This window comes from Rhinatrema bivittatum, chromosome 1 (assembly GCF_901001135.1).
Source record: "Rhinatrema bivittatum chromosome 1, aRhiBiv1.1, whole genome shotgun sequence".
NCBI lineage: Eukaryota > Metazoa > Chordata > Amphibia > Gymnophiona > Rhinatrematidae > Rhinatrema > Rhinatrema bivittatum.
The window spans coordinates 762,952,927-762,971,071 of record NC_042615.1 but is presented as its reverse complement, the minus strand read 5'-3'; the positions used below and the strand labels follow the sequence as shown (position 1 = coordinate 762,971,071).

The 18,145-nt window shown below is 42.4% G+C and overlaps 1 protein-coding gene across 1 annotated transcript in view; it reads right to left on the bottom strand.

The window, feature by feature from the left end:
• The window catches only part of CPLX4 (complexin 4), a 30,638-nt gene extending 13,511 nt beyond the window's left edge, over positions 1–17,127 (bottom strand). The window contains exons 1-2 of the mRNA XM_029579440.1: positions 16,963–17,127; positions 14,707–14,794 (exon numbers count right to left, since the gene is read on the bottom strand). Of these exons, the coding sequence (XP_029435300.1) occupies positions 14,707–14,794; positions 16,963–17,126 (252 nt within the window). The 5' untranslated portion in view covers position 17,127. The remainder of the gene's footprint in view (positions 1–14,706; positions 14,795–16,962) is intronic.
• Between the last annotated feature and the right edge of the window lie 1,018 nt (positions 17,128–18,145).

The following is an 18,145-nucleotide window of genomic DNA, read 5'->3' as shown; positions in this document are numbered from 1 at the left end:
GCCTTTTATGCTGTTGGAAGGGCCTCTTTGATTCAATCTTTCCAACTCTTAATTGTGATCTCAAATCACTTTCCATTTGTAGAGTTTGCTTCCTATGCCCACTACATATGGAAATATTTACCCATAATAACTTTCATAGTTTCCCAAATCACATGGTTTGCCATACCAGGAGTCTCATTAAAGATGAAAAAAAATCTGAGAATTATCTCTGAATACTGTCCACTATCTGTGGGATTTTTAAGGAATGTTGGAGTTATGGACCATGTTCTCTGTCCCTGTGAAATGGAGCTCGGATAGCACTCAATCATCATAGGAGCATGAGCCGACCAAATGATGTCACCTATCTGAACCTTACAGGTACTTGTAAGCCAAGTCTTACCCTAAACAGCATATCAGTTTGAGAGTATGAATTAGGGGAAAAAAAAGTAATCTCGTTCAAATAGATGAACATGTCTCCAGATATTAGCCAGCCCACAATGCACCATATAGTCCTACAGAATAGCCTTGTCTTTTTGCATGGAAGCACAGACTTTGCCAGTTTTGTCACAGTCTGAATTTACTACAGTGTTAAAGTCTCCACCTATAAGTAAACTACCCTCCATAAAATGAGAAACCTCAGTAATCCAGAAAAATTGCTTTGACCTTCATTTGGAGCAAATATTGAAGCAAAGTTGGGATATGGCCGCCTACCTTCTCTTTAATTAAGAGGAATCTACCTTTGGAATGTATTTTTATCTGATCTACTGAGAAAGACAACTTCCTGGAAAATAATATTCCCACTCCCCTCTTCTTTTTAAAAAGAGGACCAGTAGAAGGCCCCAAAGTATTTAGTGGGAAGTAAAAATTCAGAGTCTCTTATAATGTATTTCCTGTATGACCATAATGTCTGCCTGGAGTTTACTAGTTTCTTTTACCAGCATTGTCCTTTTGCCTAGGGAATTAAGGTCCTTGACATTAAGTAATACACATATGAATCTTTCACTTTGCTTCACAGTGCCCATCATGGGAAGTCAACTAGGATATGTCAACTGCTGAACCGTATTAGAATATCTTCTCCCAAGGATGTCAATCATGTGATGCAAAGCATGAGTAGTCCTATAAAAGTTAAGAAAAAGCCAGAGATTAAGAATACTCCCCACGTCAATCCTCCCAGCCCCCCAACACTCTAGATTAAATACCATACCCTTCTATTTATCAAACTCAGCAACTCCCTCCCAATTCTACCATCTGTATGAAAATAACATATCCTAAAAAGAATAACAGCAACAATATATATTTATCTTAGAATAGACTATACTCCTTATATAAAGGGAACTAACCCAATGGTCCCTCTCTCCCCAACACTGTCACACTGTTTCTCATATAAATCCAAAATTTCCCCACTACATCCCAGGAGGAAACTCAGTGCAATAAGACTTCACAAGATATTACATGTATTCCCCACCTCCCACTCCCTTCTTTTTGTACACACTTCTCTTCAGCTCAGATCTTCTTTTGCAAGCCTGGCTTCTCATTTGTTTCTTCCATCTGTCAATTTATCCAGAAGATACAACATTCCAAAGGATCAGATAAATGGTCATCTTTATCTAGTTTGAAGTTCAATGAGAAAAGAAATCCCCAGTGACACTTAGGCCTGGATTTTCTAAGGTCGCAGACCTTAGAAAATTCGGCGGTAATATATAGAAACATAGAAACAGAATTGACGGCAGAAGAAGACCAATGGCCCATCTAATCTGCCCAGCAAGCTTCATACTTATTTTTCTCATACTTATTTGTTACTCTGACCACTGAGGTCATGGCCCTTATTGGTAACTTTTTGATTCGAATTTCCTTCCACCCCCACCATTGATGTAGAGAACAGTGCTGGAGCTGCATCAATGTGAAGTATCAAGCCTAATTGGTTAGGGGTAGTAGTAGTAGTAACCACCGCAACAAGCAAGCTACTCCCATGATTATTTGTTTTTCCAGCCTGTGCAGTTTAGCCCTTGTTGGTTGTTTAAATATAAATCCTCTTTTCTTTATTCCCCCTGCCATTGAAGCAGAGAGCTGCTTGGATATGCATTGAAAGTGAAGTATCAGGCTAATTTGAGTTGGGGTAGTAACTGCCACAACAAGCAAGCTACTCCCTTGCTTATTTGTGAATGCAGATCCTTTTCCCCACATTTCTGGGGGGAGGGGGGTGAAGTGGGGGGCGGGCCTGCGAAAGCCAGCAGCCATCGCACCACTGCAGTGCGCGAAACTGGCAGCGATAAGGGTCCTTACCTTTTGCCGCCAGCGATGTCTCCACAGAGTTGACCCTGGTGCCACCCCGACTCCTCCTCTTCTGGGGCCAACTCCACCCTGACTCCACCCACATTTAGTGATCGCACGCGAAAAGGGACTTTTCGCGTGCGATCACTTTTGAAAATGACCCCCTTAATGGAGCAAGATGTCAACAAAGATGGAAGAAATAAATGACATGAGGTGGGTAGAAATGTATAGATTAACCAGTTTATTGAGGTATGAGCTTTTATTATCTGAAGATGTAAGAGTTTTAATCTTTTTCCTATTTACAAGTGTTTTGTGCCAGGTCAGCAAAACTTTTAACCTGAGAGTCTTTGTATGTAATATGATCTTTAAACCTTGCTTTTCTCATCAACATCTTTTATCATGAAAATAGAGGAAACCCACCTTAATGGGTCTAGGTGCCATGGCACCTGCTGCTCATCTCCAAGTACATGGTGAGCTTGATCTATTTCAGTTTCTGACCTGAGCCAGGATCCACTACTGTTTGGAAGGTATCTCTGACAGTATCTTGCAGGTTTTCCACCCTCGCTTTCTGTGACTCCCAGGATTTGTAGATCTCATTTGTCTGTTTTCAAAATCTTTTTGTCTGTCTTCCAACATTTGGATTTTCTACTTTATTGATTAGAGCTTTGTATTAGAATGAGCTGAGTGATCTATCTGTTCTCCTATAAGTATTTCAATGATTTCCATTCTTTCTTTAAGTTCCTTCACATCTTTCTGTAGGTTAACAATGGATCTAGATATTTCTGTACAAAGTAGTTGAAACTCATGGATTAAAGCTGCTAGGTTACCTCTTGTAACTGGACTATCTAACTTAGGATACTTTTCAGGACAGACTAAGGATCTCACTTCATGGAGTTTCTGCTTTTAGCTAGTACTTGCTCTTTTGGTACATTTTAAATGTAGAGAGAGTTACAGCATATTTGGATTTCATGTCAGTGGAAGCCATTTTTTATTGGTCAATTTATTGACCAATAACAAAGCTATTTTTTTTATAATTTATTTTTTATTATTACAAAATTATTCAAATGACAAATCCTTTTAAGCATATTCAAAAAGGATAAGAACATCAATAACAATAGAACAAAGGGATATACAACTCCATATCTTAGTTATATCCCCATACACTCAAGAGGAGTGTTGAAAGAATGATGGTTCCTCAGCACTTGGAAGATATTTCTATTCAATTTATTAAATAGACAGCTCCATATGTACAAACAAAAAGGTTAACAATCTCTCGCCAAGTAGACCTTGGCGAGAGACTTTGCCAGAGACTATTAACCTTGTTTGTTTGTACATAAGGAGCTGCATATTTAATAAACTGAATAGAAATATCTTCCAAGTGTTGAAGAACCTTCATTCTTTCCACACTTCTCCTGACTGTATGATACTATTTTGAGTATGATTCTCCACTCCAATTATTGTGTTTAGTTAAATCCCCACCATCCCTCACACCCCACCCCGTTGGTATTTCATAAAATAAAATAAAAGTAAGCTAAATAAGGCTAGGTACTTTAATAATGAAAAACTATAAAATAAAATAAAAGTATATAGACTCTCATATTATGTTCAATTTTACTTTAGCAGTTTATACCAGCGAAGGAAAGATTCCCATACAGTCATGTTTTAGTAAATCACCTTATCTTTCCTAATTGCTGTTAAATAACTCATATGATGTATTGACCAAATTCTTCAGAAAATGAGTCTTATGTTGGAGCCACCTCCTTTTTCTACTGTGCTGCTACTTCTTTCTAGGTAGCACACAAAATGTGGTTGACCAAAGATTTCACAGCAAAAAGTCAATTACTCAGATACAAAGACAGAAGATATATCTTGGAGTCAAATGGAACTGTTATTGTGGTCATCTCCTTAATCGCTCTCTTAATCCATTTCCAAAAAGTTGTTCATTTCGAACATGATCACCAGATGTGATAAAATAATTTGAGCAAAGCCTTTTATATAGACTGGTAAAGAAAGGCCAATTATTAAAGTACTGGAAATTCAAAGAAATCTCTGGTCAGGAAATAATTTTCACAATATACCTATGTGTGAAAATTATCTCAAGAAGCATGTACCTACTGCTATTTCCTTGACATGGTTATAATGGTTGCATTTCTGGGAAAAAAGGTCCTCCCAAATACTAAGCATTCAGATCCACAGAGGGTCTCAAAATCTGCAGAATACCTTCAATGCAGATATTATATAGAACTTGGTGATAATTTCAACCCTGTAATCTGGGACACATTCCAAGAGTCATAGGAGCAATATGCAGCCACCACATGTCTTAGACACTAAAGTAGATCTCAGGTATTAGATCTGATTCTGATCACATAAATCAGCAATTTAACACTGTTGTATAAGTAAGGACCTTAGTTTTCAGTTTTTATTTTATTTTGCCTGGGAATTTCAATGTAATAGCCAAAAAAGTCAGGGAAAAATGACTGATTTAACACACAAGTGAAAAATCCATGAAAAAGTCATTTTTCCACTTTCTTTTTTATTCTAACATTGAAATTCCCAGGCAAAATAAAATAAAAACTGAAAACAAAAGTTCTTATTTATAAGGTACATCATCTAATTGATTACTTCTCCAATTTAGTTCATGTATGGCTGCTGCAGTTGCAATCTTATTATTTCTTCCTTATTATAAAAATTGCCTTTCAGCTGGAATTAAACAAGAGTCATTTTCATTTAAAACAACAGGTGGCAGACTTGCATAGCCCTTAGAATTCATATGCTGGTATTGCTCCCAGAGCTTTTGTAAATCAGTACAGATGTCACCATTTTAGTGCATTCCCATAAATAGAACCAGCTCAATACTACAACTGCTTCAATTAAGGATCGGAAATGTCATTTGCCCAACACTGTACACAGTATTTCTGAAAAAAAAATAACCTGCTTGGAAGGTCCTTCCTTCCTGTCAGATGAAATGCTCCATGACATTTACTGATATGCACTAGGAGCCAGAGCTGAAGTGTTATGCACCCCGTCCGCGCCCGGCCTGCGCCCGGGCTTGCTCACCTCCACCATAGTTCCATGGGAGGTCCCAGGTCGGCCTCCCTAGCAGCAGCTGCAAGCGCTTCCAGGCCTCGGCGTCCTGCAGTGGCAGTCGCCGGGCCTTCCACTGCGCACCAGGCCTCACGCCGGAGTTCGGCGTCCTCGGATGTGTTGGCCATGCCCCTACGCGCGTGCATACGGACCGCCCGGCCTCTTGTAGGGCCAAGGGCGGGTATTAGCTCAGCGGCGTGCCCTGATTGATTCCCAGATATAAGGAAGTCCCTGCTTGTACTTCCTTGCCTTGGCAATCGGGTTAGTGTCTTGCTAGATTGTCACTGCGTCTGAACCTTGCTCCAAGTCTCGTTCCAGGATTCTTCTGTTCCAGTTCTGTTCCTGCATCCTAGTACTCCAGCGTCCTTCTGTTCCTGTTAGTCTCTCCATCTCCCCAGGTAGTACCTCCGGACTGTCTCTCTGGTACTGACCTCGACTTGCTCCTTGACTTGCCTGCCTGCTTGCCTTCTGACCTCAGCCTGCCTCTGACCTCGTCTGAGCTCCGGAACCTGACCTCTGCTTTGCTGACTACTTCTTGGATTGACCCCTGGACTCTGACCTCTGCCTGCTTGACCACGTCTCTAGATTCTGGCTCTGTTCCTAGCCTTGTCATCACCTACGCTATTCTGTAGGGATGTGAATCATTTTTCTGACGATTGAAAATACCGTACGATATTTTCAAACTCGTCAGAAATCTGGGCTCCCTGAAACAGATAGGAAAACCCCACAAAATTGTTCATGGGGTTCTCTTATCATTTTGGGGGAGGGCGGGAAAAATGGCACACAAAAACAACCCCTAAACCCACACTGACCCTTTAAAACACCCTTTAAAGATGGCCGGCGCCATCTTTAAAAATGGCATGGGCCATCCAGTGCTCCTACCATGTGACAGGGGCCGGCCAATGGCACGAATACCCTGTCACATTGTAAGGGCAAAGGGCCAAGGGCACCATTTTGATTAGGGGCAGCTGATAGCCCGAGAGTGGGAGATCGCTCCTAGGACTCACACTGGACCACCAGGTACTTTTAAAAAGTTTTTTGGGGGGGTCGGGAGGGTGGGTTTTTTGTTTATCGGCTCGGGTGCAGCTGATAAAAAAAAACCAATCGGACAGCATGAAAAAATTTCCCCGATAGTCCCCGAACCCGGAATCGGAACCGATTCCGGTTCAGATTCACATCTCTACTATTCTGGTCCTCCTTGTTCCATCTGACCTCCAGTCTTGAACCTGACCGCGCTCCCCTTCTGTCTGTGGGTATGCCGGACTTCCATCCTTCCAGGAGACCCTGCGAGGCCCACCTAAGTCCAAGTGGCCCAGGTTCCTATGGGCTCCTCCCGGGGGGGCCTTGGGCTTCCAGTGGTGAAGCTCATCCTAGCCTCTGTCTCCTCCAGTGCTTTGCCCCCTGGGGGCAGTTGCTTCCTGGTCCTTACCAGGGAGCCATTCTCCACTGCTCCAGGACAAGGGTCCACCCTCGAGTGCAACAGGTTGTCAAGGCCATGGACTCGGCGTAGTCTCCCGCCTCCAGGGCCCTACCGGGTTTGGCTGCCACAGTTAAACATCATCAAGCTTTGGAAACGCTGGCCTCTTCGATGGAATAACTTCGTTCCCAGCTACAAGAAACAGCTTTGGCCAATCCTGTGGGCCTCTCGACCACCATGCTTTCCAAAGCATCGTTGGCACTTCTTGCACCACCTCGATACAATGGGGATCAACGCTCCTGTCGTGGCTTCCTTAATCAGTGCTTCATGCAGTTTGCACTGCAACCCTCGTTGTTCTTGAAGGAAATCTCCAAGGTGACCTTCATCCTGTCTCGTCTGGAAGGGAAGGCTCTTGCATGGGCCTCTCCCTTTTGGGAACATTCTGATCCCATCCTTTCCAAGTTATCTGAATTCATCGCTCTCTTCAAGCAGACCTTCGGAGACCCAGGCCACCAGGCTGTTGCCAAACATAACTTACTCCACCTCCGTCAAGGGGCAAGGACCCTCTCTGAGTATACGGTGGAGTTTAGGACTCTGGCCACGGAGCTTGGGTGGCAAGAAGATTATCTGCAAGCCATCTTCCTAGATGGACTCTCCTGTGCTCTCAAAGATGAGCTCTCTGTCCGTGAGACTCCCATGTCTCTAGAGGACCTGATCTCCCTTGCCGGTAAGATTGATCATTGTCTCCAGCAAAGACACCTAGAAGTAAAGGCTCCCCGCTCTCCTGTAGCATGCCCCACATGTGCTTCCAATCCTCCTATGAAGATTTCAGCACCACCACCCCCTTCCGTGGTGAAACCTATGGAGGTGAACAGTGGGCGTTTGTCTCCGACCAAACATATCCATCGGCGGAAGGAGGGTCTTTGCCTTTACTGTGGCACTTCTGGACATCGTCTGCAGTCCTGCCCGGTTCGGCCGTGAAACTGCAATGCCTAAGCCCGGCGGGGGCCCCGGGCTTGGGCGCAACTGTTACTGGCCCTCAACTCTTGCTTCCTGTATCCCTGGGCATCAAGGCCCACACCGTCACTACCACTACGCTTGTTGATACCGGCAGCTTCATTATGGATGGCACTGTCAAGCTCTTGAACATTCCTCTCCAGCCATTGGAAGAGAGTCTCCGCATCACCTCCATCCAGGGGGACCATCTTCCAGAACTCATCACCCTCCAGACAGTGGCTGTTCGTCTTACTGTGGGGCACTCTCCACAAGAAGGAGATGTCCTTCTACGTTTTGAAATGATCAACCCATCCAGTCATCCTGGGGTTGGCCTGGCTCCAGGCCCACACACCCCAGTTCAATTGGCATTCCCTGCAGTTGGTGCAGTGGGGCTCCAAATGCCAGAAAACTTGTTTGCATTCGGTATCTCCAGTAGTTCCTGTTCTGAAGTCTGTTACATTACCTGGTTTGCCTCCTCAGTATTCTGACTTCAATGATGTCTTCTCGAAGCAGAAAGCGGATACCCTGCCTCCTTTATGCAAGTTCAATTGTCCTATTGAACTCCTGCTGGGCACTATGCTTCCGAAAGGCAGAACTTACCCTTTGTCTCAACCTGAGATTCAAGCTATGTCTGAGTATATTAAAGAGAACCTAGAAAAAGGATTCATCCATCCATCTGACTCCCCTGAAGGTGCGGGGTTCTTCTTCATTAAGAAAAAGGATGGCGGTATACACCCTTGTATTGATTACAGGGAGCTCAATGCCATAACCCGCAAAGACAGATACCCGCTGCCCCTCATTAGTGAACTGTTTGATCGCCTTGAAGGGGCACAGATCTTCTCCAAGTTGGATCTGAGAGGTGCATACAACTTGGTGCGCATTCAACCCAAAGTTATTGGGAAAATCATATTTAATACAAGGGACAGACACTACGAATACACTGTGATGCCCTTTGGGCTATGTAATGCCCCAGCAGTCTTTCAATGCCTTATGAACGAGATCTTCCGAGATCTTCTGTATTCCTTCATATTTGTATATCTTGACGACATCCTGATCTTTTCTAAAGACCTTGAATCTCATTGAGATCATGTTCAGATCATCCTCCAATGCCTGAGGGAGAACCATTTGTATGCTATAGGGATGTGAATCGTTTTTTGACGATTTAAAATATCGTCCAATATATTTTAAATCATCAAAAATCTTTAGGGCCACGATACAATACCAATTCCCCCGATTTATCATCAAAAAATCGTAAATCGGGGGAAGGGGGAGGGCAGGAAAACCGGCACACTAAAACCCCCTAAAACCCATCCCCGACCCTTTAAATTAAATCCCCCACCTCCCGAACCCCCCCCCCCCAAATGCCTTAAATTACCTGGGGGTCCAGCGGCAGTCCGGAACGGCAGCGGTCCGGAACGGTCTCCTGCAATTGAATTGTGTTGTCTTCAGCCGGCGCCATTTTTCAAAATGGCGGCGCAAAATGGCGGCGGCCATAGACGAACACGATTCGACTGCAGGAGGTCGTTCCGGACCCCCGCTGGACTTTTGGCAAGTCTTGTGGGGGTCAGGAGGCCCCCCCAAGCTGGCCAAAAGTCCCTGGGGGTCCAGTGGGGGTCCGGAAAATGATCTCCTGCCGCAAATCGTTTTCCGTACGGAAAATGGCGCCGGCAGGAGATCGACTGCAGGAGGTCATTCAGCGGTGGTCCGGAACCCCCGCTGAACGACCTCCTGTAGTCGATCTCCTGCCGGCGCCATTTTCCGTACGGAAAATGGCGCCGGCATACGCGTATGGCCGGAGCCATTTTCCGTACGGAAAACGATTTGCGGCAGGAGATCGTTTTCCGGACCCCCGCTGGACCCCCAGGGACTTTTGGCCAGCTTGGGGGGGCCTCCTGACCCCCACAAGACTTGCCAAAAGTCCAGCGGGGGGCTGAAGACAACACAATTCAATTGCAGGAGGCCGTTCCGGATCGCTGCCGTTCCGGACCGCCACTGGACCCCCAGGTAATTTAAGGCATTTGGGGGGGGGGTTCGGGAGGGTGGGGGATTTAATTTAAAGGGTCGGGGGTGGGTTTTAGGGGCTTTTAGTGTGCCGGCTCACGATTTTCACGATACTTCAAACACCCAAACGGCAACAATACGATTCCCTCCCCCTCCCAGCCGAAATCGATCGTTAAGACCATCGAGGACACGATTCACATTTATTTATTTATTTATTTATTTATTTATTTTTTATATACCGACATTCGATCTCATTCGAGATATCACACCGGTTTACATTCAGGTACTGTAGGTATTTTCTATCCCCAGAGGGCTTACAATCTAAGTTTGTACCTGAGGCAATGGAGGGTAAAGTGACTTGCCCAAGGTCACAAGGAGCGACAGCAGGACTCGAACCCTGGTCTCCTGGTTCATAGTCCACTGCTCTAACCACTAGGCTATTCCTCCTCCCATCTCTAGTATGCTAAGCTAGAAAAATGCCTGTTTGAGCGTAACCGCTTAACCTTCCTAGGGTATATCATTTCTGACCAAGGATTTTCTACGGACCCAGAGAAAGTCCAGGGGATCCGCGACTGGCCCCATCCAATAGGCCTACGAGCCTTACAACATTTTCTTGGCTTTACCAATTATTACCAGAGCTTCATTGCTAATTATTCTTCCTTAATTGCCCCGCTCACTGCTATGACTAGGAAAGGGGCCAACACTCAGATGTGGACTCCTAAAGCACTAGCCACCTTTCAGACAATCAAGGAGGCTTTCTGTTCTGGCCCTTGCCTGCAGCATCCGGATCCTAAACGTCCATTTGTCATAGAGGTCGACGTCTCTGCAATTGGCGCAGGAACCGTCTTGAGCCAGCTTTCCTCTAAGGGTAAACTGATACTCTGCTCTTTCTATTCACATAAGTTTTCTCCTACGGAACAGAGTTATATCGTTGGTGACCATGAAATCCTCGCAGTCAAATTGGCGCTCCAAGAGTGGTGCTCCTGGTTGGAAGGGGCACAACACAAATTTACCATCTTCACTGACCATAAGAACTTTGGGCACCTTAAAGAGGCTCAACTCCTGAACTCCCGTCAAGCCCAATGGGCATTTTTCTTCAAACAATTCAACTTCGTCCTCTGTTTCCGCCCAGGTTCCAAAAACCTGAACATACTGGTCTATCGATCGCCACTTGGGAAGCCAGCTAGTCACTGGATGTTAGCAGAATGATGCCTCCTTTTTGGATTTATTAAATAAACAAACGGTATTCTACCAAAAGTGAACAATAAGAAGAGAAGCATTCCTCAAATTAGTTAAAACCAGTTTAGAGTCTATAGAAAGTTAAAAAAAAATCCAGTAACTTAGACTTTGGATGAGGCAATTCAGAATGATTATATTATATGTTAGAGGAGAAGTAATAGATAACATTAAAGAGATCTTAATCTCACGACGTGTTTGTTAATCTATAATAAAATGAAGATGAGAAAATGTTGCCTTTTGAATATATATGAATTAATTATTTGTTTAAATGTACTTGCTACATTTCTATTTCTTACTGAGGCATATCATAGTGATGTATAATAAAACATTAATTACAGTGTGCTGAAAATAAAATAAACGTGATAAAACAAATAGTGTACTTAATAATAAGTTAAAACAAACTAGACAAACTAGACAGTAAGACTAAAATATTGAAAAAAATTCTTATTAACTATAGAAAATTACCAGTCGAAAACATTGCTTAATGAAATAATAAATATTCAAGAAGCAACTAAAAAATAGTTAAAAATTGTCAATGAAAAAATAGAATCACAAAATGAATATGACCATAACTGAAGGATGGAATTAAAAAATGAAACTAAATATAATCCTGAAACAGCTCGGAACAAAGAAAAGTTTTAAGACAGTCCCTAAATTTCATATAATCTTTCCCTAAATGCAAGCTAAAGAATTCAAAATACAGGGGGCAAGAAAGGCAAAACAGCTCTCTCTAGAAGTTTCCAGCCTAATTTCTTTGTGAGAAGGCATTGTCAGTAGTTCTTGTTGATTGGAACATAAAGTACAATTAGAACAATAAGGAGTAATAAAATTAGAGAGATATGGAGGAGATCCAAATCTGAAAGCTTTGAATGTTAGACAGGCTAGTTTAAATATGACCTGTGCAGAGATGGGGAGCCAATGAAGCTTATCGAGAAGCAGAGTAACATGATCAAATCATTTTTTTCCACATTCCTCCCTTCCCCTTATCTACCTGCCCCCTAGCCCTAACCTAGCCCCCTCCCCCAAATCTTTATTTTACTTTTTGTGCCTGCCTTAGGGCAGGCGCAGGTTGCACACTCTGGCACCCTGCGGCACTCGATCCTCCGTGTGCATGTTATAAAATCGCTCATCCATGTGTGCACACCAGGTAGCGCGCGCACATGGATGCGCACGTGCAATGTTTTAAAATCTACCCCTCAATATGCCCTAGTCAGTCTAATGTAAAATATATCCTGCGATTGGTGCTGAGAACCCTGTAATAGCTGCTGTAGTTGCTTCCTCAATTCAAAAACAATGCATCTCAAAATTATGGGCATCCCATTCAATATTCCAGACACTCCTCTTCATAACATTTCCAAACTACATTGCAACCTAACTACCTTAAAACTAGATAGTGTTCATCCAATCTTTAATGACACCAATGTATATTCTGTTGATCCTACCATGTTGGTCTCCATTAGACCTCTGGATCAATCGTTTTAGAGAACCCCAAGTACATAAATGGGTCGCACAATGACAGGCCACTTTTACCAGGGTTCTTATTCATGTAAAGTATCAATTACCATATGCTTATGGCCCCAAAATAGACTAAGGAAAAAGCTGTCTGGGCCACAGTCTTGAAAACAGATGCACATGAAAAATATACCTGCTAAGGTCTTGTCAGTATCTCAATATGAAGCCTCTCTCCCCAACCTATTTGGTCCATCCTTATAACTGCCTATTGTATTTATATAAGTATTTCAGTTTTAGTTTGGTGCCCTAATCTGGCCATCATTTCAATACAAAAAAAAAAAAATGATAGTATATTTAAGCAAGTCAAAATGATCAAAAGAAATTTCATATTAGGAGCTACCACACAGGAAAGAGATCTAGGCATCATAGTGGATAACACATTGAAATCGTCGGTTCAGTGTGCTGCAGAGTCAAAAAAGCAAACAGAATGTTGGGAATTATTAGGAAGGGAATGGTGAATAAAACGGTAAATGTCATAATGCCTCTGTATCGCTCCATGGTGAGACTGCACCTTGAATACTGCGTACAATTCTGGTTGCTGCATTTCAAGAAAGATATAGTTGCGATGGAGAAGGTACAGAGAAGGGCGACCAAAACAATAAAGGGGATGGAACAGCTCCCCTATGAGGAAAGGCTGAAGAGGTTAGGGCTGTTCAGCTTGGAGAAGAGACGGCTGAGGGGGGATGTGATAGAGGTGTTTAAGATCATGAGAGGTCTAGAACGGGTAATAGAAGGACTAGGGGGCAGGGCATGGGCATTATGGGGCGTGGCCAAGAGATGCGCCTGGGCACATACCCAGGTCCGGGGGTGCATAAGTTTACTTCTGCTATGAAGGAGGTGTACATTAAAAAAAATAAACTAGTCATATCTGAGGGGTTTTAAGGGTCTGGGCTAACTGGGGGAAGTGAAGGCTAATAAACTAGGGGGGTTTGCAGGACCTAGCTCTTAACTGGGTGAACTGGTGGAAGAACTGGTGAAACTGGCAATGGCTTGGGCACGCACCCCTTTGAAAATCCCCCAACTTACGCGGTAGAAGGATTTGGGGCAGATTTTCAAAGGATTTACGCGCGTCCGGGGGTTACGCGCACCGGGCCTATTTTCAAAAGGCCCAGCGGCACACATAAAGCCCCGGGACGCATGTAAGTCCCGGGGCTTGAAAAAATGGGTGGTCTCACCGAGGCCGCTCCAATTTTGCCGGGTAGCGCTCATAAATGTAGGCCCCGCGCGTACCTTTTAAAATCTACCCCTTTGCGTGCACATGAGCATGCCCACTTAAAATTAGGCGCACATGTGCATGTGGCCAGGCTGTTATGTAAGCAGAGGTTCAATATATTATACAAAGCATGGTGGCAGTATTTAATGCATTTGCTAGCCTGCAATACTCAGAATGGACAATTCTGAACAGCCCTTGGGGCTTTTGTGCACATGAACTCTGTGGTTCACTATCCAAGTAATTTCCCTTTGGAAAATTAGCGAACACTAAGTACACATGCACAAAAGGTGCACGCACTCTGCACTTCCTGTTTGTTCAGGTGGCCGGCTGTGTGCAAAACAGTGCAGAGACATTTGAAAATGGAATGTATGCATGTCTGTTTTCCCCTTCCCCAATCTAAACAGCACCTCCCCGCTGGAAATGCCTTTTTCTAACGTGGCTATATGTGTGCATACTTTCAGCCATGTAGAGGAGGGCAGCTTTCAGCCAAGCCAAGCTGCTTATTTTCCCAACCATATGGCTTTGAAAGAAGTGGTCCCCCTGAATGAACTCGATTCAGTCCTGAAACTTTACAGTATGCTACACAGCTGCTGATGAACAATAGAGATGTGTTTCTTTTTTTTCGGTTTGTGGTTCCTCCACGGGTAATTTCATTTTTTCCACAGTTCGGGGGTTTTTTTTTCCCATAATTCCTGAATTTTGTGTTAGTGCGCACTAACACAAAATACGAATTTTTCTGAAATTTCGGAAAAATTTCTTTCGTTTTTGAGTGCTCCTAAACCGTGACGAATTAGACAATTTTGTTGAAATTGTCTAATTCATTTAAAACAAATGCACATCGCTAATGAACAGTATATATTTGTTTTGTTTTTTTTTCAATGGAAAAATAAGACAGAGAAGATGCGGCATGACCAGATTTGGCAATGGCACCCCATATAGAGATTTACCATGTCATGAGAACCAATAGCAAATACACTGGAACTGTACTGCCTACCCTTCGAAGTCTGTACTTCTCTCTGAGGTGCACCCGCAGTGTCGCTCTCTCTGCTTTTTTCTGTACAAAAGCAGCATCTCTCTCCATCCTGCACAATAGAAGTTGGTGCTGTATAATCTGAATTTCTTATTAAAATAATTGTATGACATTTTCAAATAAGCTTTTAGAAGTTCTTAACCAATTGAAAAATATTTACAGTATTATTATGACTATGCATACCATACAACCTTACTGAGGTCTATTACAGAACCAAACTGAACCATGAATATATGCGTACAACTCTCTTCTATTTTTAAGGGATATTTTCTGGAAATAAGAAGAATTTTGTGGCAAATGTGGTATTTTGTTAAAGAAATATGACCATAAAATAACACTGTCCAGCAGAGTTGAACTCTCTTGTGAAAACAAATAAGCATATGCTGTTTTTACTGCCAGCATTTACTCAATTGATAAATAAAAGTAAGCAATTAAAAGCAGATTAAGAAATCCAATCCTTTGGTTAGTTTTCTGGAGAGATTTTTTTCATCAGCTCCTAAATGTAAACTTAAAAAGTGTGCCACGCAGCTACCACATTGCTGAGAAAATCCTTCTAATTTTATTAACACTCTAATTCTAAGCCTTTTTTGAGAAATACCCCAAGCACCATTGTGGAAACTTAAATTGTGAGGCATGAAATACAGAGATACAGAGTCAGTCTTGTCCTTACGGCCCTCCTCTGTCGCTGTATCTTGTGCTTCTGTTTCATTCACTGACTCTCTGTTGTTTTACCTCCCCGTGTCTCAGTTTATTCAATCACAATTGAGGAATGGTATTAATACGAGTGCTGTTCTCTCTCTTCTTTGGACACAGTTAGGGAAGAAGGAATGCCGCCTACCTTGAGGGGGAGGCACATGGTGTTTGAAGTATTAAATTATAAAGTGTGTTGAGAACTTTTTCTAATGAAAGGTATGATGTAATTGAAAATTATTATTAAAGGAGATATATTCAACAAGCGCAGCCCATACTGCAGTTTATAATTGTACCCTTCACAGATTTGAAAATCCCTCTAACTAATATCTTGCTTAAGGTTTTCCAAACAATCTCCCTTTTATTCTGTATTTTTTAAAAAGACTTCTAGTATTAAAGAACTTTGCAAACCTTACATTCAATATTCACTTGGCCTTTTGCACTTAATGACATTGAGTTTGAATATATACTTTTTAAGTTGAATAAACTTTGTGTAACCAATCATCGGTGAAACCAAGCCTATTGGTATTATGTACATTTAGACTTCTTTCTTAGCATAAGCAATAAAATATATTTCCTAGCATAAACAACTGAATAAAGTTTTTGATCAGTAGAATAAATCTGACCGCTGGGACTGGCCTGGTGGTTCAGTACTGTGCACTGCCATGTGGTGGACCAGTTTGATTCCTGGGTCAGACCTTCCTCTCCCTAGGCTAAGCCAGGGATGGGAGATGCTGTGAAAGCAACATTCACAGCTTGTGGAATGAGGAACAAAATAGTGACACCTAGTGTCCGGGCTCATTATTGCAGGGTTCTAGAAGGTGGCCTGGTGCATGGCCCCCAGCTGAGGACCATTGCTACAATGACTGGGCTGGGTGATTTGGGAGAGGATATAAAATAGAGGAAAAAAATCTCTATATATTTACCAATGAAGGCTCATGATACCAGACCCAGCACTGGTTCTGATTTGAGTTAATAGCCCCCCTCCCCCAAAAAAGAAGGAATTTGTTAGGAGCACCCCGAAAAGAAATCTGACTTTTAAATACCCTACATCTAAGAGATATGGAGAAATATTAAATATTTTTCAAGTAAATTTTTGTGATCTTTTCATTTAAGGTTTTATATATTTTCTTCCTATTAGGTTGCCAAAAGAAAAGGTATCTTGAAATGGCACAACAAGGGCAAAGGACCACTGGATTTTCTGTTGCTCTCAGAAAATATAGCTAATTTGCTAGCTTTTCTAGATGGGTTTTCCTGTTGACTGCAGCCTTTCCTAATTATATGCATGAAAATTAAAAATTGTTCCTTCAGCTGAGCAATTGTGTAGATACTTGATTGTAATTGGTAAGCTTTCAGTTTCTGCTATTGGTAAACAGGATCAAGGCAAAAGCTAATTTATCAAAAAGAACATTTCTGAAGGCAAAAGAACTGGATAAAATAACTTTTCTGCAGCCATTGCTGTCCTGACCCAGAAAGGGATAGATGCAAACTGAGAATTATTGCACATAAAATATGCTACTGAGTACTCACTTCTCTTCCAGGACCTGCCTTTTAAATTCTTCGTACTCCTCATGGGTCATTCCCTGAGCTGCTGCTGGGCCAGTGGCATCGGTTTCTTTTCTTTCTTCCTCTCCCCCACCTAATCCAAAACTCTTCATCTGGTTGCTCACCATACTCTTCAACAAGAGAGACATTTTCTCTCTGATAAAAAAAAAAGTACAAATATTCAAACAGATAGATAAAATGATAGGCAAAGCAGGAGCCGACCGTCAATAGTGGGGTTTCTCTACAGCCTCACTGGTTCAAGGACAAGTAGAGAGTGAAAAGAAATATCAAAAACAGTGTGACAGCCATAATCTGGATTAAGGTGGTGAACGCCTTACTATCCTGAGACAGATGGCTCAGATTAATCACAAAACAATCAGGAGAGGCAGCTGCCTACTTTTTAGAGTAATAGTTTAAGCTTTTATTTGTTCACATTTTGAAATTGTATTCTAAATCAACATTAATGCTTCATTCATTAAGAGGATAACTTTCAAACAGTGGCATATATGCGTGTATATGGCCAATTTACTATATTATTTTATAAAACGCGCATATAATATATGTGTGTATTTCTACCACGCAATAAATGCATGCATGTAATGCGCAAAAGCATGTAATGCATTAAAACCACATATCAATGCAATGGGCGCACGTACTTTACCTATCTGTTTTAAAAATATACGTGCATGCATTTTATGCATGCAAAATAGGACTTACATATGCTGGCCTTTACACATGCAAGTTGGTGTATTTTATAACAAACGCAGGTGAGTGAAATTGCCAGATTTACCAATTAATCCACCAGATTGTCCAGACCTTTCACAGCTCATCGAGACCCCACTGGCTCTTTATCCTGAACTCCCCCTCCAGTTCATCCAGACCTCACACCAAGTACACAGTAAACACATTTATTATTACTTTCACCAGATAACTAGCAGGTGTAAATTTATGTGAACGAATGCGCAAATGCCTTTTAAAATAGCAACTTTCATACGGCCCAGCCATGGAACACCATTATACCACCCCGTTTTTCAAACACGTATATATGCGCATGAAAGCAGATGTAGACGTGCATGTTTGAAGTTAATAAAATGCGGAATTTGCATGTAGAGACTACTTACGTGCGTGTATGCTAAGTTTTATGTGCGTAACGTTTTGAAAATTCACC